The sequence below is a fragment of the Pteropus alecto genome, unplaced genomic scaffold, assembly GCF_000325575.1.
Source record: "Pteropus alecto unplaced genomic scaffold, ASM32557v1 scaffold117, whole genome shotgun sequence".
Classification (NCBI taxonomy): domain Eukaryota; kingdom Metazoa; phylum Chordata; class Mammalia; order Chiroptera; family Pteropodidae; genus Pteropus; species Pteropus alecto.
In genome coordinates this window covers 2623571-2648369 of record NW_006440642.1, presented here as the reverse complement: position 1 = coordinate 2648369, position 24799 = coordinate 2623571, and the positions used below count along the sequence as shown (strand labels likewise).

At 35.5% G+C, this 24799-nt stretch overlaps 1 protein-coding gene across 3 annotated transcripts in view; it reads right to left on the bottom strand.

The window, feature by feature from the left end:
• Positions 1-24799, bottom strand: part of RMND5A (required for meiotic nuclear division 5 homolog A) — a 59038-nt gene that overhangs the window by 18567 nt on the left and 15672 nt on the right. For all 3 annotated transcript variants that reach the window (XM_006917719.3, XM_006917720.3, XM_025050887.1), the window contains exons 2-4: positions 23653-23795; positions 6753-6887; positions 5274-5374 (exon numbers count right to left, since the gene is read on the bottom strand). In XM_006917719.3, coding sequence (XP_006917781.1) covers positions 5274-5374; positions 6753-6887; positions 23653-23795 — 379 coding nt within the window. The remainder of the gene's footprint in view (positions 1-5273; positions 5375-6752; positions 6888-23652; positions 23796-24799) is intronic.

The window sequence follows — 24799 nt, the reverse complement described above, 5'->3', positions numbered from 1 at the left end:
TTTTTTCTAGTCTCCTTTAGGGCTGGGCTATATTATGAGGGGGTAAAAGTTGAAGTTCACTAAAATAGATGACACTTATTTACTCCATAGGTGTGGACCTGGCTGAACGTTATTGGTGACTGAATCAGGTGCTTAAAAAATTGAGAGAATGCCAAAAGGAACAAATATCAAAGTTTAGTCAAAAATGTTATTTAAGAACTCTATAACTTTGCTTTCCGAGATATTTTCAAAAGATAATTTCTCAGATATGGGTTGAGTTCATCACTAGATCTACTAACATTTTACTCACCTCAGAACTGGTATGCATCTTTATCCTTCTTAACGTGGTATTTAAGAAACCATACAAACTGTTATATTACACATGTAGAATCTACTTAAAAACACAACATACACACTTCCAACTTTACATCAGGTTCTCAGTAATGCAGCTTGGTAAGAGTGCCCAATAGCTACATGTGGCAGTGGCCACCATACTGGACAGCGAAGTTCTACTGACTGGTAATTTTTAATGAAGTACTTAAATATGACATTGCCTTATTTACTGCTAGCTTCCTACCTATTATAAACATAATAATACCTTAGTATTTTATAAGTGCAAACACCAGTCTTTCCTCTTAGTTCCCCCTCCTGATCTTACAGCCTTTTTTCAATTTTCCCTTTCTTTTTACAAAGATTCTCAATATCTCTGTAGTTAGGGCTTGCCCACTCAATTCCTTGGTGAGGATATATCTAGATAAAGTACAGCTATGTCTATGCTTCCTCCTGACGAATACTTACTCTCTTAGAACTTCATATAAACTTTGCCAGCAGCAAACATAAAACAGACAACAGAAAATGGTATTATCATCCCAAATATTTCTTCCCTTTTGGCCTTTATATCCCATTGTGTTATTTTCTCTTCTGTATCTTTTCCATCAGGCACCTCTTTCCATTTTCAATTAGCTTCTTTTTAATAGAGTAGCTCTTTCTCCACCAGACTTAGTGCACAGGCACAGTGAGTTAAAAATGTATCCCTCAACTCATCACTTCTGCCTTTTCAGAATTAAGAACCCAAATAAAACAACGACAACAAAAACTTAAACTCTGTGAAAAAAAATCCAACTTATTCAAACCTTGATTCCTTTTATCCAATGGTACATCTATCAGAACCTCTGTCTTCTCTGGTTCTACGTAGCTATTAAAAAATGAAAGACTGCCCATCTACAGAAAACCAAGACACCAGAAACTGTTTAATCACAGTCATTCTGATTTCCAGCAGTAGTCAAGGCTCTATGATCAGATACTTTGGCTTGCTTTCTTCGTTTTCATTTTCTAAGACCTTTCTCTGCTTATAAACTGGGTTTTATTCACTGATACTACAAGATACTAGAGAAGCATTTTCTTCTCCTTAGAACTACTATTCACTCACAATACAAAGAAACCACAATGGCAAGTTCATCTCACTGTGGTTTTGTTTGTTTGTTTGTTTTATTTCTAGCCTTATCTACACTAGGCTTCGAGATGGAGACCTCTCTAATTCAACAGTCTGCCTCAAATTGTTCATGGTCTATTCAATCTAACACCTTTCTGTGGTCTAAACTAATATTTTTTTCTCTCTTCTGCAAAAAATCCTGTAACTTCTCTCTTTCTTATAACCATTCTGTTCCCTTATGGCACTGTACTAAGGCTTTGCAAATTCTAAAGTGCTATGAGGCCCCTAGGCCTGCTCTGGGTGTTGAAAAAACAAGGTTCCTAAATCTGCAAGGCTGAAAGTCAGGTCCTGGACTGTGGCAAATCCATCATTGTAATATTACTCTTTGAAGCACCTTTAGAAAAGCAACCAAGTGGCTTCCCCTAAAGGCAAGCACTTTCTTTCAAAATGCTGGCACAAGTTACAAGGCCAGTTTCTATTTTTCTAATACCTATCCATCTCTTTGTATTAAATTACTGTTCTTCTCTTGCTGATACCACAAACGGTCTCTGACTTATGATGGTCTGAATTCAGATTTCTTTCACTTTATGATGGTGCAAAAGTGATCTGCATTCAGTAAAAACTATACTTTGATTCTTGAATTTTGATCTTTTCTGGGCTAGTGACATGTGGTACAATACACTCTCATGATGCTGGCAGCAGCAAATGAGATGATTTTGCCCAACTGTAGATTGACGAAACGTAAGTGTTCTGAGTATGTTTTAAGGTAGGCAAGGCTAAGCTATGATGTCTGGTATATTATGGGTATTAAATGCATTTTCGATTTACAACATTTCAACTTATGATGGGTTTATTGGGACGTAACTCCACTGAAAGTTGAGGAGCATCTATAGTTATTTTGGTGTTGCTTCTATCTGCCATATGAAAGAGGAGGTCCTATTTGTTCAAAGTTCTCCTTCAAACTATTCCAGCATTTACTGAATGCCTACTATGAAATAAAAACTATGCTAGGTGCCAAAAGAAATTTTAAAATACAGATTAAATAATCTGGATGAAGAGAAAAAGCTGTACACAAACTCAGTACGGCCATGACTAGATCTGTATATATAATTAGCTGTTCTTCTGCCACTTCTCTCTGCCATATCACCATTCTTTCCTGCCCTCTTTCCATTGTCTCATCATGTGCAATTACGAGCTAATGCTCTCCAGACTTCTTTCTCATCTAGTCCTCCTATGGCCTCTGTTCAGATCAATTTTTTTTTTTTTTTTTTTTTGCTGGGCTCTGGCTGGCATCTGTCTCCTCAATTGCCTAGGCTGCCTAGAGGAACTGGTGTAGCCTCTCACCTCCCTCTTTCCCCTCATGGGTGGCTCCATGCTTCCTTCACGATGCACAAACAGAAGATGTCACTGAAAGATTCTTTTCCCCGTTGTATCTAAATCAGAAACCCCCAAACCTATGTTCTATATTTTTCAACTTTTTCTACAAGTTGAAGAGAGTGTATTTTCTATAGCTTGCCCATAAAAAATGCCGAAAACATGTGCTTGCATTCACCAGTAATAGGCAAGAATTGGGAAAGTCTGAGTTGTTGAAATGGGATGTCTATTAAACTATCATTTCTCTTAAACTTGTTCTCTAGAACTCCAATTTTGTGGGTTTTAATAGGTGCTATGAGAGTGGGGTGGGAACAAGGTCAAATGTGCATGGGAAACACTAAGTTTTACAAAGGTAAATGAGTTTCTTTACTGTAGGATTGTTGATGGTCCATCTATACACTAAAGTAAATCTCTAAGAGGAAAGTATTAAGGAAATATTTGAAACATTTCTCACATAACCTTTTGATTCCATATCCTTTTTCATGGAGCATCTTCCAGGCCTCAATTCCTCCTCATAAAATGAATACTTACTTCACAGCATTATTATGAAGATTATAAATACATGTAAAATACATGGTAAAATATACATGTTAAAATACATGTTAATACATGTAAAGTGTTTAGAACAATGTCAGGCACATAATAATTACTAAAAACTATAATTACCACTAATTCCCTATGCTGATATTTAACATGGCAATAATCCCAGAAAAGTGAAATGAGAAAATTTTTACTGTATAATAATGACCACTGTTAACTACCAATTGGATAAAAGATGTCCTCTCTTTGCCTGAAATGCACTGCTTGAGGGTACAAATAACAGAAAATCTTTACGGAAATAATTGACATGTATGATATATTTATCATTAAGAAATTTGGATCTTACAGAAAAGAAACAAAGTTAAAAGAGTCTTAAAAATTTCCTTCATCCCAAAAGGAAAAAGCCTAGAGTACTTTGAGTGCTGAGGTGGTCCAAATACTCAGCAGAGTCTCTGGTATATAGTAAGCATTCAATAAAGTTTGATGGAAAACCTGAAAAATTAATGGATAAATGGATACTACCTTGAATAACTCAAATATTATTTCCAAATCACTATGAATCAACTGGGAAACACATTATACTTTTATTTAGGCTCCCTCACTCCCCTTTACAGATGTTTAATCTATATGGAATATAAAAATAGAAGTGTTTGCCATACTTTATTTAAAAGATGTTAGAGGTATTTGCTTGAATTTAATCTTCCAAATGTGTCACAATCTAAAATCTGCTTAAAAAAAAAAACACGAAAAACAGACCAAAAAAACCTATAAAGGCACTATGCATCACACACAAAAGTACTGTTTAAGTGGCATCTATCAGTAAAAATATAGTACCTACTTACCTCATATTTATAATTTATACAGGAATTTATAAATTTACATAGGAATAATCCATCTCTATCTATTCATTTGGGCTGATTTTAGAACTCTACAAAAATTTCTAAGAACTGAGAAGTTATAAGAAACAGAAAACTAACCTATAAGAATTAAGTAAGTTAGAGGTTAGTGGAAGAAAAAAATGTGCATTTTATAAAAATCAACGAGGATCTTCCCAATATATTTTTCCTGATAATGATGATCTCAATAACTGCCAATTTTAAAATATCACGATTTTAAGGCTATGCTCTCACAACAGTATCACTGTTTCTATCATCCAGTTTCTTCCTTTTATATTTTGAGATTTTCTTTTCTTTTCAAACAAATAACCTAGTTATCCTCACATTAGAAAACTCTAGGACAGGGGTTGGCAAACTATGGCCAAGGGCCAAATATAGCTTACTACCTATTTTGTATGTCAGATGACCAAGATGGTTTTTCACAATTTTAAAGGTTGTAAAAAGCAAAAAAGAATATGCAATGGAGACCTGTGTGGATTGCAAATCCTAAAATATTCACTACCTGGCTCTTTATAAAAAATTTTGCTGTTTCTGCTCTAGGATGATATTTATCATAGGTTACTCAGTAATTTAAGATAATTCCTATCAATGACAAGTACATTAAATTTTACAATGGTAATTAGAATAGAACTCCATCATAACAGTATTTGATCTCTTTATACATACCACTTAGTTCCAATAACCAATTAAATTGTTTTTCAGAATATTAACACAGAACCCAACACATTATGGAAGTATAAATATCAAACTCAGCCTGCGTGAACAACAGTACTTCAGTTATAATGCCAAAGTGATGGTATGTATCTAAACAAAGGAAACCCTTTTTCTCATGGGAATTCAGACCAATTAATAAATGAAGTAAACTCTAATCATTTCTCATATTACACATCTACCATATTCACTTAGCTGAAAAAAATAATTTTTCCTTTATTTCTCTGAAGGCAAGATATATTTATCTCAAAATCTCAAAATCTCTAATGAGTTTTCTAATTAAGTTTTTTTTATATAGTGTTTTCTCAAAGTATTCAAAGAAAATAAACTCAGTAACTCACTCCAGAGCAGGTCTCAGAACTCTGACTTTTAATGCTTCTAATATTCGATTTAACTCCACAAATGGTTCTTTCTGACTGGGGTCTACGGAAAGACCAGATTCCTAAAAAAATTAAAAAACAAAAACAAAAACAAAAAAGCTTTTGTTAGAAGTAACTGGAGTAAAGAGATAAATAAAAACATTCTAAATTAAATATGGAACAATCCATTAAAAATTTCTTTTTAACATGTATTTCTACGGCACAGACAGATGATCAAGCCCTATTATCATTCTTCCCTCTTTTCCTTAGTTGTGGAATCCCCAAATTTTAGATGGGCATCTAACCATATAGAATAAAGCTGGGTATGACTGCAAGATTTAAGTCATGGTCAATGAAATATAAGCATGTATTCTTTTTTGCCCCTTCCTGGAATACCAAAATGTATATAGTTCTCGCTGGTATCCTAGACCATAAGGACAGGGGACACCTTAGAAATAGCAGAGCTATAAGAAACCTAGGTTCCTAAGAGCTTCATGAAGCATAACTACTATATATGCTGTGGAAGACTTACTATCTCCTATTTCTATTCAAGAGAAATAAACTTCATTTTTGTTTAAGCCACTGGTATTTTGGGTCTTTGTTACTTATAAGCAAACTTAACCCTAAATGACACAATTTACTTTAGGACATGTATATGGGCACAAATACAATTCCCATATGAGTACAGAGAAAGACCTAAGTTACAGTTTATCTGTTTAAAATAGAAAAGGCTTAGAGGTTCTGTTTACAGACTAGCTTTAAATTACTTAATCCTAACAATCCTTAAACAGAAAATATAACAGCACATGGTAGCTCAGGACAGAATTTGAAGATATATGAATGTGGGACTCAATCCTAGTTCCTTCACTAAGAACCTGTAAGGCCTTGGGCAAGTTACTGCTCCAAACCTCATATTCCTCATTTACAGAAAGGAAACAGTAGTTTCTACCTCCCAGAACTAAAGTAAGGAATAAAGGCAGAGCATGGCTTGTGGTAAATACTCAATACACGGCAGCTGCTACCATTATGATATTAGGTGGCAAATGGTAAAGTGTTCTGAGATCCCTAGGCTTATGTCTAACAGAAATAAAAGAAAAATGATCTCAACTAAAGTAAATTTTAGCTTGAAATTCATTTGACAAAACAAAATCCTACAAGTTGGGCCAGAACAGAAGAATAAACATAAATCTCTTTATCCTTTTCTTCTTCTATACTAACCTTCCCTATGAAAAGAAAAACTTGATTGAGGACTTGAGACCAATGTTACGGGACAGGAATATAGAAATAACTTGAATAAAAAGTTCTAGGATTATAATTTTCACCAATTAAAAATAAGATTTCCTAGTAAAATGAGGTCAGCCCTGATAATAAAAATACTACAATCTATGGCTAGAAGAAGACTCAAAAACTCCAAGGAATTCCCTTATTTCTTTTTCATCTTTTCATAGTTGACAAACTTACCTGACAGAGCTCCTCGGCCACATCCAGCATTCCCTGTCGAAAGAAGTGTTCCACCATCACTTCATTGAGAAGCCTTTGGCTGTCTGCCTGCCAGCAGCCATCTATCCCTACACTGCTAATATCAGAATCAAAATTCTGAAAAAAAAAAAAGGAAAGAACTCATGAATTGATTAAGATATATCACTTTATATGATTTTTATGCGATCTAACAGAAAGAATGGCCTTCATTTCACTCTGAGATACCTCCAATAAGTACCCAATTCAAATTTATCTGTAGCCTTTAACAGAAATTAGTTTTCCACTATTCTTTTCTAAAACTTATTGCTCTCATTGACTATTGCTGGAAGAGTAAACAGGTACTTTCTTAGAGGGCATTTTGTAAAAATATATAAATTTAATAATGATTTCTGTGAATAAATTGATTTCTAGGCATTATACAATAGCAATTATTTTCAGAGGTGTGCAGTGATACCTGTAAAAGCATATTCAATGCAACATTGTCTAACAGAAAAAAAAAAAGTGAAAATCCATATGCTCAACATAGGATCAGTTAAATAATGCATGGCACATCCCAACAACTACAGTGCCAAGGTAGAGGAAAGAAGTGGGAAAACAGCCAGGTGGTTAAAAAGGTAGGCTCTGGGGCCAGTCTACCTGGGTTTGAATCCTGGTTCTATATTTTACTAGTTGTGTGATTTTGGCCAAGTTATTCAAGATCTTTGAGCCTCAGCTTCCTTAAGAAAACAACAGTACCTCCCTATTTTGTGAACTGTATCCTCTCAAAATTCCTGTGAAGCCCTCACTCCCAGTACACCACATTAAATTAAAATGAGATCTTTAGGGTGGGTACTAATCCAATAGGACCAGTATCCTTAAAAAAAAAAAAAACAAACAGGAAATCAGGTCACAGGTACAGAGGGAAGACCATGTATAATGGACTATATTCCCCCAAATCTGGCCCCAATTCCTACACTGAAGGCCTAACTACCAATGTGACTGTATTTGGAAATAAAGTGTGTAAGGAAGTGATAAAGCTTAATGAAATCATGGGTGGGGTTGGGGTGGGGGGGGTGACTAAACCAATAGGTCTGGTGCTCTTGTAAGACAAGGGAGAAACACCAGAGCACCACCACCACCACCACGCAAGGACACAGTGAACAACATGCCAGGAAGGAGGCTGTCTACTCTCAGTAGGAAATGAATTGGCCAGGGCCTTGATCTTACACTTTCCAGTCATAAGAACTCTAAGAAAATTTTTTTGTCTAAACTACCCAGTCTATGGTATTTCGTAATGGCAGCCCAAGCTAAGATACCATAGGGTACAGGGAGAAGAGGGCTATCTACAAGCCAAGGAGACCTCGGAAGAAAGTAACCGTGCCAACACCTTGGTCTTGAATCTCCAATTTCCAAAATTGTGAGAAAATAAATATCTGTTTAGCCACCCAGTCTGTGGTACTTTGTTAAAGCAGCCCTAGCAAATTAACACACTCTATTATTGGTAGTCGCTATTACTCTAATACTACTATTCACAACTAGAAAGTAAAGTTCATTACTCTATCTACTAACATGAAAAAATTTCCCTAACACCTTTGGTGAAAATGAACAACCACTAAAAAATTATGACCCCATTTTTTTTAACTGCTAAGGAAAAAAATCCAAAAGAATGTACACTAAAGTAATAGCAGAAATTATCACTGGAGATTACCATGCTCCACACAAAGAGCAAATATTCATTTCATAGTAAAATAATAAACTTACCCAGTTCAGGGAAATATCAAGTAAGCACACTCCATCCTGTCTCTTCCATTGAATGTAGTTATAAAAGGACAATGAATGGAAGAGCTTTATGAGGACACTAAAAAATGAATAATAGTAACTGGACTGAGGAAGAAGGTCACAGAACTGGTGGTGAGTTTACTACTTTTCTCTCCAATATCTCTCGGCCTGGATGCAGTGCAGCCAAAACTCAGAACGGGGCACCCAGGATGTGGTCAGAAAGCTCCAGAAGAAGCCCTTTAGTTTTGCCATGAGGAACAGGAGGAATAGGCTCTCCTATCAGAGAACAGGGGAAGTTTGATTCTTTTGCCCTTCCATTTTCTTGCAACTCTAGCTCAAGGCAATCTGTAGGTATATTAGCTTTCTACAGCCACTTTTTAAACACAATCTTATTATCTCACAAAAGTCCAACAGGCTGTGAATTCTCTGCTCCTGGCCCCATAAAGCTAAAATCAAGGTGTCAGTGATCTGGGCTCCTATCTGGAGAATTTGTGGGAATAATCCACTTAAGGTTCATTGAAGCCGTTGGCAGAATTCAGACTCAGTTAGCTATAGGACTGAGGTCCCTATTTCCTCGTTGGCTGTAGAGTGGAGATTGTTCTCAGCTTTTAGAAGCCACCTACATTCCCTGATTCATGCCCCTCCCCCTATTTTCAAGGCCAACAACAGGTGACGTTCCTCTATGACTCTCTCTGCCTTCTCTTTCTACCATCCTCTGCTGCTTTAAAAGGCTCATGTTAATTACATTGGGCCCACCTAGAAAATCTTCCCATTTTAAGGTCGACTGCTTAGTAACCTTAATTGTACCTGCAAAATTCCTTCATTGCAGTATCACAATTAATATTTGATAGAATAACCAGGGAACAAGAATTTAGGGAGAATATCTTTAGAAATCTGCCTATCACAGCAAGTGAAGTAAAATTCTGAAGGAGAGGATCCTTTCTCTTCAGTTAGAGGAGCTGTGGTGCCAAGAGGGCAAAAACTCCTGTTGCATCTTTGCTCTCTGCCCTTCCACTGCCCTAGATACAGACACAGTCATGTACAGAAAACAAGGTAAATGAAGCCCCAGCTTTCTGGCCAGATGACCAATAAAGTAGTCCCAGAGAACCATAAAGTACGAGAAAAATCACATAGAGGGAATAACTCAGGAAAGTGACCCCTTAAAGTTGTTTATGAACTCCTGGGCTCATCTTCGAACTGCACATGCGTGGGTCTGACCCTAAGCAGCATACCACAGACTCTGAAAACTGAACTAAGGGACAGACCTAGTTTTCAGGTCCTATTATGGCCAGTGGTTGGCATGCAAACAAGACATATCTGAATAACTCTATAATGGCTTTGGAAACAAAGCTGACATTGAAACCACAACTCAGAGAAGACTGGTTATAACTCGTAGTCTGAACCCACCACCAGGACAATTGCCTAAAACAAAAACATTGATATTTTCCATAGATTTTAAACAAAAACTAGAGTCTCATCAAAGAACATCAAAAATGTCCAGGATACACATTTCATCCAAAAGCAGCAAGATCTACATTCTTTTCAAGTGCACATGGAACATTTTCAAGGATACAGCACATATTAGGACACAAAACATGTCTCAATAAATTTAAGAAAACTGAAATCATATCAAGCATTTTTTCCAATCACAAAGGTATGTGACTAGAAATCAATTACAAGAAGAAAACTGAAAAACACAAACACATGGAGGCTAAAACATGCTACTAAACAATGAATCGGTTAACAACAATATCAAGAAAGAAAGAAAAAAATACCTTGAGACAAATGATAAAAACACAATGACGCAAAAAATCTATGAGACACAGCCAAAGTGGTTCTATGAGGGAAATTCATAGCAATACAGGCATACCTCAAGAAACAAGAAAGAGCTCAAATAAACAACCTAATCTGACACCTAAAGGAACTAGAAACAGAACAACAAACAAAGCCAAAGTGAGCAGAAGAAAGAAAATAATAAAGATCAGAATGGAAATAAATGACACAGAATTTAAAAAAACAATACAAAAGATTGATGACACCAAAACCTGGTTCTTTGAAAAGGTAAAGAAAATTGATAAACTTTTATGCAGACTCATCGAGAAAAAGAGAGAACTAAAATAAATGAAATCAAAAATGAAAGAGAAGTGACAACTGCACCATGGAAATACAAAGGATTATTTAAAAAGATTTCTATGTCAACAAATAGAAGAACTTGGAAGAAATGAATAAATTTCTAGAAACATTCAATCTTCCAAGACTGAATGAGGAAGAAACAGAATCTGAACAGATCAATAACAACTAACCAAATCAGTAATCAAAAAACTCTCAACAAGCAAAAGTCCTGAACCAGATGACTTCACAGGTGAAGTTTACCAAGCATTAAAGAATTAACATCTATCCTTTTCAAACTATTCCAAAAACTTCAAGAGGAGGGAAGGCTCCCAACCTCATTTTATGAGGCCAGCATTACCTGGCTTCCAAATCCAAAGACATTACAAAAAAAATTATAGGCTAATATCTCTGATGAACATAGATGTAAAAATCCTCAATAAAATATTAGCAAACCAAATTCATCAACACATAGAAAAGATCATACACCAAGATCAAGTGAGATTTATTCCTGGGATGCAAGGTTGATTCAATATCTGCAAATCAATTAACACGATATACCAAATAAACAAAAGGATAAAAATCATACAATCATATCAGTAGATGCGAAAAAATCATTTGAAAATCCATCATCCATTTATGACAAAAATGCAGAACAAAGTGGGAACAGAGGGAATATATTTCAACATAATAAAGGCCATATATGACAAATCCACAGCTAACATCAAAGCTTTTTCTTTAAAATCAGGAGCAAGACAAGAATGTCCACTTTCACCACTTCTATTCAACGTATTATTGGAAGTTCTAGCCAAAGCAATCAGACAAGACAAAGAAATAAAGACTATTCAAATCAGAAAAGAAGTAGTAAAACTCATTATTTGCATATGATGTGATAGTATATAGAGAGGACCCTAAAAAAGTCCATCAAAAAATTATTAGAACTGATAAATAAATTCAGTAAAGCAGCAGGATACAAAATTAACATTCAGAAATTGGTTGCATTTTTATACACTAACAACAAACTGTAAGAGAAATTAAGAAAACAATCTCATTTTCAATTGCATCAAAACAAAATAAAATACCAAAAAATAAATTAACCAGGCAAGTAAAAGACCTGTACTCAGAAAACTGTAAGACACTGAAGAAAGAAACTGAAGAGGATATAAATAAATGGAAGCATACACCGTGCTCTCGGATAGAATTAACATCGTTAAAATGTCCATACAACCCAAAGCAATCTACAGATTCAAAGTAATCCCTATCAAAATACCAATGGTACTTTTCATAGAACTAAAAATATAATTCTAAAATTTATATGGAAACACAAAAGACCCCGAAGAGCTAAAGCAATCTTGAGAAAGAACAAAGCTGGAGATATCCTGCTACCTGATTACCATACTATACTACAAGACTATAGTAACACAGATTAATGGAAAAGGATAGAGAACCCAAAAATAAACCCAATTAAAAAAACCAATTAATCTACGACAAAGAAAACAAGAATATACAACAGAGTAAAGACAGTCTCTTCAATAAATGGTGCTGGGAAAACTGGGAAAAAATATGCAAAAAAATAAAACTAGATCACTTTCTTACACCATATACAAGAATAAACTCAATATAGATTAAAGACTTAAATGTAAGACCCAAAACCATAAAACTCTTAGAAAACGAAGGCAGTAAAAACTCTTTAATATCACTCAGTAATATTTTTCTGAATATGTCTCCTCAGAAAAAGGCAATAAAAAATAAACAAATGGGACTACATCGAACTAAAAAGTTTTGCACAGCTAAGGAAACCATCAGTAAAACAAGACAACCTACTGAATGGAAGAAGATTATTTGCCAATGATGTTATCTGAAACGGGATTAATATCCAAAATATATAAGGAACTCATACAGCTTAATAGCAAAAACAACCCCCCCTGCCCCCGCAAAAAACGGTCTGATTAAACAAAGAACAGAGGACCTGAACAAACATTTCTCCAAAGACATACAGACAGCCAACGAACATATGAAAAGATACTCAACATCACTAATCATCGGAGAAATGCAAACTAAAACCACAATGAGAGATTATATCACACAGGTCAGAATGGCTATCATCAAAAATCAACAGCCAACAAGTGTTGGTGAGAATGTAAAGAAAACCCTCATGCACTGATGATGGGATTTCAAATTGGTGCAGCCACTACAGAAAAGTTTTTTAATTTAAAAAATTAAAAACAGAACTACCTTATGACCCACTTCTGGGTATTTATCCAAAAAATTCAATATACTAATCTGAAAAGATATATGAACCCTATATTCATTGCAGCATTATTCACAATAGTCAATATTAGGGGGAAAATCTAAGTGTCCATCAATAGATGATGGGATAAAGAAGATGTAGTACATATCTACAATGGAGTATTACTTGGCCATAAAAAAAAGAATGAAATCTTACCATTTGGGACAACATGGATGGACCTAGAGGGCATTATGCTAAGTGAAATATGTCAGACATTTTAAGACAAATATCATATGATTTCACTTATATGTAGAATCTAACAAACAAAATAAATGAACAAACAAAACAGAAACAAATTCACAGAGAGAACGTGATGTGATGGTTGCCAGATGAGAGGGGGCTTGGAGGACTGAGTAAGAAAGGTTAAGAGATTAAGAACTATAAATTGGCAATTATAAAATAGTCACTGGGATGTAAAGTACAGCATAGGGAGGGCAGTCAATAATACTGTAGTAACTACATATGGTGTCAGGTTGGTACTAGATTTATCTGGGTGATCACTTTGTAAGTTAAAAATAAAAGTCTAATCACTATGTTGTACACCTGAAACTAGAATAGTATATGTCAACTGTAATTGAAAACTGAAATAAAATAAAAATGTCCAGGATATGAAATTATTTGGCATACAAAGAACCAAGAAAATTTAAACTTTCATTGGAAAAGATGTTCAATAGACACCAGTGCCAAAATGACACAGATGTTGGAATCATCAGACTTCATTTACAGCAGTTATAAAATGCTCCAAGAACAACTGGCAAACATCTTGAAAAAGAAAAAAAAAAAAAAAAAAGACAGAAGGTCTTAGCAAAGAAATAGAAAATACAGAATTTAAACTCATTGAATGGACTTAATAGCAGAATGGAAGTGACAGGGCTAAAAGTTAGTGACGATCAATAGAAATTGTCTTATCTGAACAACAGAAAAAAGTTTGAAAAAAAAATGAACAGAGCTTTAGGGACTTGTGGGACAATAAAAGATCTAACATTCATGTCATTGGAGTACCAGAAATAGAGAATAGTACAGACAAATTATTTGAAAAATATATCCCAAATTTGGCAAAAGACATAAATCTACAGATTCAAGAAGTTCAGAAAGCTCCTAAAAGGATCAAATCAAAAAACCCACACCGTACATCTCACAAAATCAACTTGAAAACTAAAGACAAAGAAAATAACCTTGAAAGTAGCTAGAGGAAAAATGATGCATTTCTTAAAGGGGAACTATGATTCAAATGACTACAGATTTCTCAACAGAAACCATGGAGAAGTGGCACAACATTTTTCAAGGCCTGAAAGAAAAGTCATCCCAGAATTTTATATCAAGTGAAAATACCTTTCAGAAATGAAGATGAAATAAAGACATTCTCAGATGAAGGAAAGTTAAATTTGCTGCCAGAAGACCTGCTCTAAAAGAACTGCCAAAGTCAGTTCTTCAGAAAAAGGGAAATGATACCAAATGGCAACTTGGAACATCAACTATGAGGAAAGAACAAGTCTACTTTGTGGTATGAAAGTTTCCCTGCCCACCTCCTTTATCTTTCATAGGCAATACCCTCTTTATCTCATTTTTTTTCAGACTGACTGAAATTACAAACCTAGTCAATCATTGTTTAAATACAGTCCAAACAACACAGGATTGTTTTATAGTACATACAAGAACAGGTAAAAGGTAACCTGCAGTAGAAACTGCAAACCACCTACATTTACATTACCACAATGAAGACGAATTACCAAAATTAAGGACATTTTTCTTTAAAGAGCTATCTACCCTATTCTTAGATGTCAAGTCAGTAGCCTAAAACTAAATATAATATATTAAGATTTAGAATTACTTGAACAGAATGCAAAAAAGCAAAATTACTGTCAAAGTCTTAATTTTTATTCATTTTCTTTTTATAGACCTCTTTCTTGGCCTACTACAGACTTAAAGAATGAAAATAACACAGAGTACCTAGATGCTAAAGCAATAGCTTCCATGCATATACTGAGCAGACTATCCCTAGGTCTGAAGAAAGAGCCAAAATTGCTTGGTTAAGATTCTCTAAGTTCATATCTGCTCATCAGATTCTCTCTGTTGAGAGATGATTTTATAACAGTCATCAATACTTTTAAGCAAATTATTTTATCTCTGTGCTATCTATGACGACTAGAACACTGAGAGTGGAGATGGTGCTAATTTGTTGTTGTTCTAGACTACAGCAGAGACCTAGAAGGGTGATTGATATCACGGATACTCTCTTATTTTATTCTCCTAAGGACAGTCATTCAAATACATAAAAGAACAGGTATGTGAAGATAACAGAATTTAATACAAACTCAGAAATCTGCCAATAACTCCCCTAAATGTCTAAGTGCACCCCATAAGAAAGAATCACTGAGACTAAAAAAGATTCCTTACAGACCTATCAACCTCATTCAATCCAAATATAACTTTCGGATTTCTACTTCTTCATCTAATAATTATTCTCCACCCTATCAACCCACAACAAATGTATCAGGTGTCTGTTCTGCGAGAAAGAAATACAACTTTGGAAGACACACTGCTCAGCTCAAAGCACAGATCATGTTAAAACAATTTTATCTGGCAGTATATATTATGTCAGAATTTTAACGGCTGTCATCAGAGAGTAAACTGCTTAGATCAAGCAGAAGAATTCCTTCAAATCTTTCCTTTACATACTAAAAGGAAATTCTGATCATCTAGGAAGCTTTAAAACACAAGTCTAATATTTCAACAAATTTAAAGTTTTACAGTGATGCTTTTCATGTACTCTTATTTTCATAAGGTGTACCATGCCAATATCCTATAGGTAAGAAAAATTAAAACCCCTAACACTCAGAATATCTTTACTACATTCAGATAATAAACTTACTTGCTAGTCTTCAAAATACAACTAAATGTGAATAAGCAACACATGTGATGAAAATTTCTGAGTTCCTTTCTACCGTTCTGATTTTCCAGTTTAAATCACTAAGGTAGATAAGTAAACTTTTTTCATAGCCTATTTTCTGCTCACCTGCAGTAAAAATTAAAGCTAAATTTATAAAAAGAGGTTGAGGAAATGCAATACAGTGTCAGAACTCCTTTTGTTAAAACTGCCTGTTCTTACTATTGCATCAGAGCTAGGACAGGTTCCAGCTTCTGTTGCTAGGAGACCAAACTCGTTTGCAAGGCTGCCCAGGAAATCAGCAGCACTGTGACCCAGCCAAGAAGTAGCTAATGAAGAGAAATAGCTATTATTAGCACTTCTGTTTTACTATACTTTTTCCTTTTAAAAAAGGAAAAATGTCCTTAAATGTAAAGACAGGATTTAAAGAATCAAAGGCAAAACACACATTCAAGGGTCTGTCTACCTGCAGAAGATGTTATGGCTTGAGAAGAGAAATCCATGACACACTAATTCATACACTATCTCATGTACTTTTAGTGTCATTAACATTTCTGATGAATTAAAAGTTTTAAAATCTGGAAGCTGAGGCAGAAGTAAATTTATGAAACTATGAAATATAAACAGAGCATCCTATTGTTTTAGCCATAACATGAACATGCTTACAAACTGCTTAGAACTTAAGGACTGGCTTTCATTGTTCATCGCCCAAAACCAATCCATTTCTGAAATACATTTTATGAAATTATAATTACTGATCACAGTGGTAACAGTACATGATAAAACCCACTATTTATTTTAATTACTAAGTGCCAATTCTTCAAGACTGTTAATTTTTTTTAACTTCCCCATCTACCTTTGAAGAAAAACTGTTTAAGTCTAACAACAGGGTACTGCTGCACTTACCAGGAATCAATTTCCCTTCTAAGCATCCAGTTAATCTGGTCTAAGAGAGATGTTACTACACAGGATACTTAACACAGAATAAGAAGATCTGGATTCTAGTTCCACTCAGTCTGGGAAATGATATGTATTTCACATATAACCCACAGATTAGTATCCAAAAGTTAAAAAAAAAATCCTTACCAATCAAAAATAAAAACCCAACAGAAAAAAAATTAAGAAACTCATAAAAAGGGGAAATTCTAATAATCAAACATATGAAAAGATGCACAAATCTCAAAGATGATTAAGGAAATGCAAATTAATACAATGAGATACTATTTCACATCCATGTGATTAATTTGAAAAATTTTTAAAAAGCTGATCACACTAAGTATACGTGAGGAGTGAAGAAACAGGAACTGTTATACACGAATGGTAGGACTGCAAATTAGTATAAACCCTTTAGGGAAAAATTGAGCAAGCCTAGAAAAGTTGATGATGAGGCATAGGCCTTATGATGAAATAATCCATATTTAGGCATATTCCAGACAGCAGTGCTTTGCAAACTATGGACTGGAAAATAAATTTAGTAGTGTGTCATAATCAGCATTTACAGATGCATTTTTAGATGCAGATACTATCTTTTTAGACATTCCATCCTCCCCACTGTACAATATTCATATCTCCATTTTGGTTTTCAAAGTTATCAGAAAGGTAGGTTGTGCCAGATCAAAAAAGAGGGGAGGGCACAAAGCCATACTGATAAGTTTTTACCAAGGGGAGTAATGTGGCATGGTCAGAGATATGCCAAATTCTGCTGGGCTTTTAAGATCCTTAAAATCCTCTATAATCTATATGTCAAATGAGCATCACAATCCCCTCACTGTTATTTTGCATACTATTTTTCATACCTTTTGGCTCTGGCAGACCTTGTCTGATTGCCTCCATATCTGAACAGTCTAGAGAAATGTTGAGTGACAATTTCACTAATTCTTCCAAAGATGGCACACACCTTGTATAGGAGAGAAATTCATGCATACAGCAGGCACCTTGGGGTACTAGTGATTAATTCCCTGAAGGAATTCTAGTTGAGAAAAGCTCCTCAAAGTCTCACTTGAGTACAATTACAGACTGGATTAGTTGGCACAGCTTAATCTGTATAAGGTCCTTTTCTCCTCCCAGTCCAACCTGAGTTGGATGCTAGACCAAGCAAGTTATTTCACTTTGTAGCCTCAGGCAAAAGTGGGTCTACATCACTTCCAGGTCCAGTGGGATTCTCTGATCCTGCATCTTAATGTAAGACCTGTAAGACCTGATTGCAAAGGTCCAGGTTTTCCTCTGATGACTGGACTATAACTCAACAAATAATTACCATTAGCAACTAAATAATGTTGTTTCGTTCTGCTCAGAAGTAGTAAGAATAATAAGGCCCACAGCTTAAGAGCTAATGATATAACGTGACAAATGGCAGAGAAAAGAGAATTCATCTTCTTTTGAGAATGTTCTTCAGACTGAAGAGGGCAAAACTAATATTGTTTCATAGAAACTGAAGCCCACCACAAGTGAAGAGACCCAGAGAGCATCTAGCTGCTTGTAGGAGTTAGGACTCTTGGTTCCCACAACAGAAATCTCTTTTGCCCAAACAAGCTGGATTTAAAGAAAGGCTCAGATAACCAGGGTCTCTCAAATTCTCTCAGGGACTACTAATCACTCCTAGGTTCATGCATTCCCAGCCTTCCTTCCCTTAAGAGCTCTAATGAGAAAGATCCTAGAGAGGGATTCTGAGGTACTCACTCTGCAGAAACAACTGTTGCCAAGCTTGGGTGGGTCAGGCCCATCCTCAGAGCAGGCACTATGGTCAAAGCGAAGAGTATTGAGAATATGGCTGCTTCTATTCAAACCCTGCAATTTAAAAAGGAACATCTTCCATCTTTACCAAAGATATGAGATTTTTATAAAATGCCTTGCAAAAATTTAGACACACTGACTTTTTCTACATTTTCTTGGCGGGAGGGGAATTAGTTTGATATTTTTTATTTTTAGGGAACATGTTCTTGGCTTTTTTATCACTGTTGTCTCTATAATTTTGTTAATTATTCTTTCTCAGTAATTCTAAAAATTCCACCTAGGATATATATCAAATTATCTGTATATATATCAGAACTCAACTCAGCTCTTTTTCTTCTTAAGCAGAGCAAATTTTCTCTTTTTTCCCCTTTAACAGTAATCTCTCTCTACTACACAAGGATTTATCCATTATATAACAGAACTTTAGAGCTAGTATACACCTGCTCTCACTCACAGTCTACCTAAACTACTATCGAAGGCTAAACCTAGGACATTATCTCCCACTGGTATCTTTTTCCTCTCATACTCCTGTCATACCTACATGGAAGTTCCAGACTGCTCACCAAAACTATCTTAAAATATTCTATATTTCACTTTTTATACACTCCATTTGTTTTTTAATATAGTACCTGCCTCACCAATGTAGATGCGCCCTCTATTGGCAAAAGATCAGTTTAGGCAATGTTAAAAAAAAATGTTTTTTAACAATTATTCTCCCTGGCAGAACCTTACCAGCCTTGCAATGGCCTAATTTCCTAGTACAGCACAGTGTTTAAAAACAGACTGTTGACATCTTTTTCCAAATCTTGATCCATCACTTCTAAGCTGTACACCTAGGGTATGTTATTTCATATCTCTGAGTCTTAGTTTCCTCATATGTAAAACGGGAATAATGTACCCACATCATGAGATATAAATATACTGAGCACTTAGCTCAGTATCTGGAACATGGTCAATACTCAATAAGTGATAGCTATTATCTTCCTACTCTTGACTCCTCCTTAGTCTAATTTTATCCTATTTAATGAGGGCAAGCATTTGCTTTTATCATTCACTCCGTTTTCACTTAATCTCCTTGGGTCAAATCCTTAGGCCCTCCATCATGTGCCTTCCCCCTCGACTTGATCCTGGCTTATTCCCAACAGGGTTACCATTCTCATCATGTCAGTCCCTGAATCTTTAACAAGAGTCAAGCATATTCTCAGTTGTTCAGCACCTTTCCTAGCCCCACAGAAAACCATTTACTATTCTTCCAAGTCAAATTTAAAACACCAATGCCACAAACCTTAATTAAGGGCACAATAATCTTTCTCTTACTTTACAGTAAGTAGAGTCTATCCCAAGCAAACTTATTTTATGTTACCTCAGAATTCTTTCAGTTCTTCTGTATACACGAAAAGCACTCTTACATGACCAAACTAGACCACAATCTTCTAAAGAACATGTACTATGTGTTTCACTTTCAACTGTCTCACAGCAAATTTTAAACACCTTAAAATCTTTGCATTATTGATTTTAATATGCATACACACACCCCTACAGCAACAATCATTTCATTAACTTTTCTTACTTAGGAAATCAACTAAAAAGTCAAAACAAGTAAAACACTGAATAAAACACCCTTAACAGGAGAGAATTTTAGATTTTTTTTTTTAATTAAATGTATTGAGGTGATACTAGTTAATAAAATCATATGTGTCTTCTTAAGTGTATAATTCAATAATACGTCTAGATTCTCTTAAAATGGGAGAGGAAATTAAAAATAAACCAAAACATTATTTGATCTATTTTACAAGAAAAAAAACAGCCACAGAACCCAGTGGCTGATATTATGTATTTTATTTTTATTTATTTATTTTTTAATTATGGTGACGAAAGTCCAGAAAGTTTCAGGTGTACAATTTAGCAGTAAAGCATGTATATATGTTGCATTGTGTGATCATCGCCCACAATTAGATTTCTTTCTGTCACCCCATATATGATCCCTTTTACTCCATCTACCTCTCTCCTCCCCTCTGGTAACCACTCATCTATTGTCCATGTCCATGAGTCTGTTTGTTTGTCCTGTTCATTTGTTGCTTTTAGGTTTATATTCCACTGATATTATGTATTTTAAATAGTGAGCATAATACTATGGACATCTGAAAACAGTCAACACGTTAAAGCAGAAATCTTCAACAGCATTTTATGTTTACAGTAATTAAAAGTCACGAAACACCTTAGCTAATACCACAAACTGCTTTTCTGCTTACATTTCATAGAAATGATGACTATAAAACTTTAAAACACAAGAAGCATTAAAACACTAAAGAAAAAAAATCATTTAGTGTGTCAAAAATTTACTAAAGTTCTTTACTCAAACCAGCTTGCTCATAAAGGAGTCACCAGTTTCTTTGTCCTCTTCTTGGAGGGTGGGGACAAGAATCCATAAAATGGTGCTCACAGGCTGCTGGACAGCATTCCAGTTTATTACACAAGTCTGTCTGTTGTGGTACTTAAAGGCTTGTGCCACAATGGCTTCGGCTTCATTCTGTTTGTTTACCACCAATGCACATGAGTTCACCAAGCCTTTGTAACAGGTGGCCCTGGAAGGTTGTACAAATTTACCAGGTCCAAAAGAAAAAAAAAAGACTTTACAAGTCAATGGAGTCTCATATGACAACGGCCTACAGAGAATTTCTTGTGTATGTGAGAAGTTCATGAATAACATCTAGGTAGGTCTACAGCTGAGGCCAAGTAGATGACAAAAAACAATTGGAGAGAATGCACTGAAAGAGGTTAAAGAACTGAGCTAAAAGATTCGGGCTTTTTTCTGTTCCCTGCGACTATAATTCAACAAATACTTACCAATATCAACTCAGTAACATAATTTCATATGACGGATCAGAAGAATTCTAGGTCACCTAGAACTTTCCCGAGAACATAAAACTACAAAAAAGTTTACTTTAAAAAACCCTTATAACTTCCAAGTACATGAAAAGAGTCCTCAAAGAAGAAATAAGTAAATTAAAATACATAATTAGGAACACTCTCCCCAAACACATGCACACCTAAAAAGCCAGAATTTAGATTACTCACTATATTTCCCTGGTATCCATTCTCAGAGATACTGCCATTTCTAGCACCAAATACATTTAAATGCTTTGTCACAAAGATTAACCAAATTATCTGATAACCTTTACAATATCTGTAAAGATTTGCTAGATCAAGTGGAGGACATGCTCAGCAAGTTACCGGCAGCTAGGAGGACAAGAGTAAAAGTGGGTCCTGACGATAATTATGACAGGACAATGTACATAAACTAGGAAATGGGGAATCCAGCGGCAGAATGCAAAGCTGGTGAATTATTTGCCCAAACGCTCCTGATCCTAGTGGCCAGCAGTCCATACACTTGAGATATGGCTGCTGAGGCCATCCTCACCTATTTCCAAAATCTAGGCTCTTCTCAGGTACTTTCTCTGATGGGCTGCTTTGGAAGCTTCAGCTCTTCTCACTGTTATGGCATCTTCTGGTCCTACTGTCCTATCCTCTATCATAATTGCAGGCAACCTTGTGGTCAAATCAAATGCTTCCAGGAACCTCCTGGGGTATGAACCACCAGAATCGCTAGAATGCCTTGTTCACTGCCTGCCACCAAAATCTGAAGCTTCCTAACCACCACCAGTAGTTACTTTATCCTTGAGAAACTGAGTGTTTCTCATCGACAATAATTTAAGAATCTCTAAAGTGCTCCACCACCATTCTAGTAAGTCCTTAAGCTAGTACACACCAATAATCACTTCAGGTACCAAGTGAAGACTTCCAAGGCCACAGGCTCAAATAGTCTGATATCAAAGCTGTGTTCACTCCCTTTGAGTTACCAAACAGGCATCACAACCTCAAAGCTATTTCAGAGAATATTCACTGTCTTCCTAGCCTTTGCTGGAAATAGCCATCACTGATCCAAAAACGGGGCTGCTGCTGCCCACACCACTTCTCTGGTCACTTTTGCTAGGTTGAAGCCCTCAGCACTATGGGAGGGGTCAGCTCTCTGAAAAGTCACTAACTCTTCTGTAAGCCACAGCCACCCAAACAGTCCCCAGAACTCCTACCATTCACGGTCCTAACATATCGCACCCACCAGTTAAAAATATCTCCTTAGAAGCACATAGTTCTGACTTAGACTGCCTCAAGTTTAGCCTTTCAATATAACTGTCCCATAGGATAATTTCTAACAGGCTTATCCATCCACGAGTTAGACAGAGCCACTCTCGGAATTTCCTGAGTTTTTATCTACATTACAGTTATTGCTCTTGTGTGTACAGACTAAACTCATAGGACTGGTTAGAGATGACTTTGCTACAAAGAGTGCACCCCAAAAGTTCTTCCTGTCCTCTCAGAATTTTACAATGTGTGAACAAAAATGTCCATAACCAGTCACAAACTCCCCAGTGGCTTATGTATTCAGAAGTATCACACAGTAATCTTACGCTATTTCTCTTAGGCCCCACTAGGACTATGAACTCAAAGGGCAAAACTGGCCAACTGCTAAAAATGATAACTGCTTATAATGAAGCCGCTAAGTCAAAGATTCAAGAGATATTATAAGAAAAATCACCCAACAAGTGACAGGCCTTGATGGCTAGCAACCACCTCACTCACACATAAAGCAACACTGAAGGAAAGTGACTAGTATGCCCACCAGAAGACGGGAGTTGGTTAGGATAATATAGGGGAAACGGATGCAAGGGTGTTTTCTTAATCATTCCATAACACAGACAGAGTCTCAGCCAGGGAATTACTCAGGAAGTAAGAAAAGTTACTTCTGTAAGCAAACTCCTTCATAGTAAGTTAAAATTTCTTTGGAAATTTACTCATCATGACAGTAGGAGCTGTATTCATTTAAACAAATGGATAAATAACAAGGCTGTCAAAAGAGTTTTTTCTGGTTTGTTTTTATTTTTGTTTTTTAAATAATAGCAATAGGGAACTTTAAGAATGACATAGTAAAACCAGATTTGCAATAGGAATAGCATAAAATAATAAAAAAGCTAATGTTATTAAAGCAGTGACAGGAGATGAAGGCTGATGCTTAAAAATACCAAACACTTCCTTCAACACCATACCTTATCAATGGCTTTTCCAACCCGAGAAACACTGCTGTGGATGTCTTTGTGGTCTGAGGCCAATTTCTGAACAGTATCCTTTATTCTTTTACAGCACTGTGTCAAAACAAGTGAAAGTGTCCCTGATAATTCAGCATCTTGGCCTATAAAAAAAAAGAAAAAAAAAAGATTAGTTACTCACAAAATCAAACGCAAAGATGACAAGTTTCAAATAGACCCTTTGGAACATGAAAAGTAGAAGAAAAGTGAAGAAAACTCAGTGTCTGCTTTGAAGCAGATGGCCACATTCGTGATAATATTTTTCAAGTGAACGCTAAGAAAATTAATTTAAAAAATTTTTTTGAAAAATAAAATTTTACTACAAAGCAAACCACTTTTGTAATTACTAAAACCAGTACAGACTATGAATAATACTACCAAGGGATTTTTCAGAAAATATGTCTCAGTAAATAAACTCACTTACTCAATCCACTTAAACTGTTCAAGTCATTCTCAAAACATTTTGACTGTTACTAAATTTCCTAACGAGAGATTATTTAGTCTAAACGCTTTATATTCTATATAAAGAAGTAGAAGAAAAAATAACAAAGTTCTTTGGATATCATGATGTGTAAAAATGAGTTAACAGGCCTGAGACTGCTATCTTTAGAAAGGCCTCCTTGCAAGGTTGACCCTTATTCTGGGAACTTGTGAAAAGAATGGTTCACTGTGCCTCAACTGTTTTTACAATGTGGTTTATGCTAAACTCCTGCTTTCCTTCTGAGAGACTGGAATTTTGGTGCACAGCTAGGCAGAGGAGATGGTACCCATATGATCAGTCTTCTATAAAACACCTTGAGTACAATCTCCCTGGTAGAAAACACTTCCTAAGTGTTACAATTTGATGCTGGAATAATTAAACATGTCCCTGTATGACTCCACTGGGAGAGGACTCTTAGAAGATTTCTCCTGGTTTCCTCTGGACCTTGCCCATGTACCTTTTCCCTTAGCATATTTTGCTTTATATCTTTTTGCTACAATAACTCTTAGTCATGAGTGTGACTACACGCTGAGTCCCATTTATCCCTCCCAGTGATCAATGGACACTAAAGGTGGTCTTGGGGACCCTTGATAAATGAATGGAAAGTGACTACAGTTTATTCTCTTT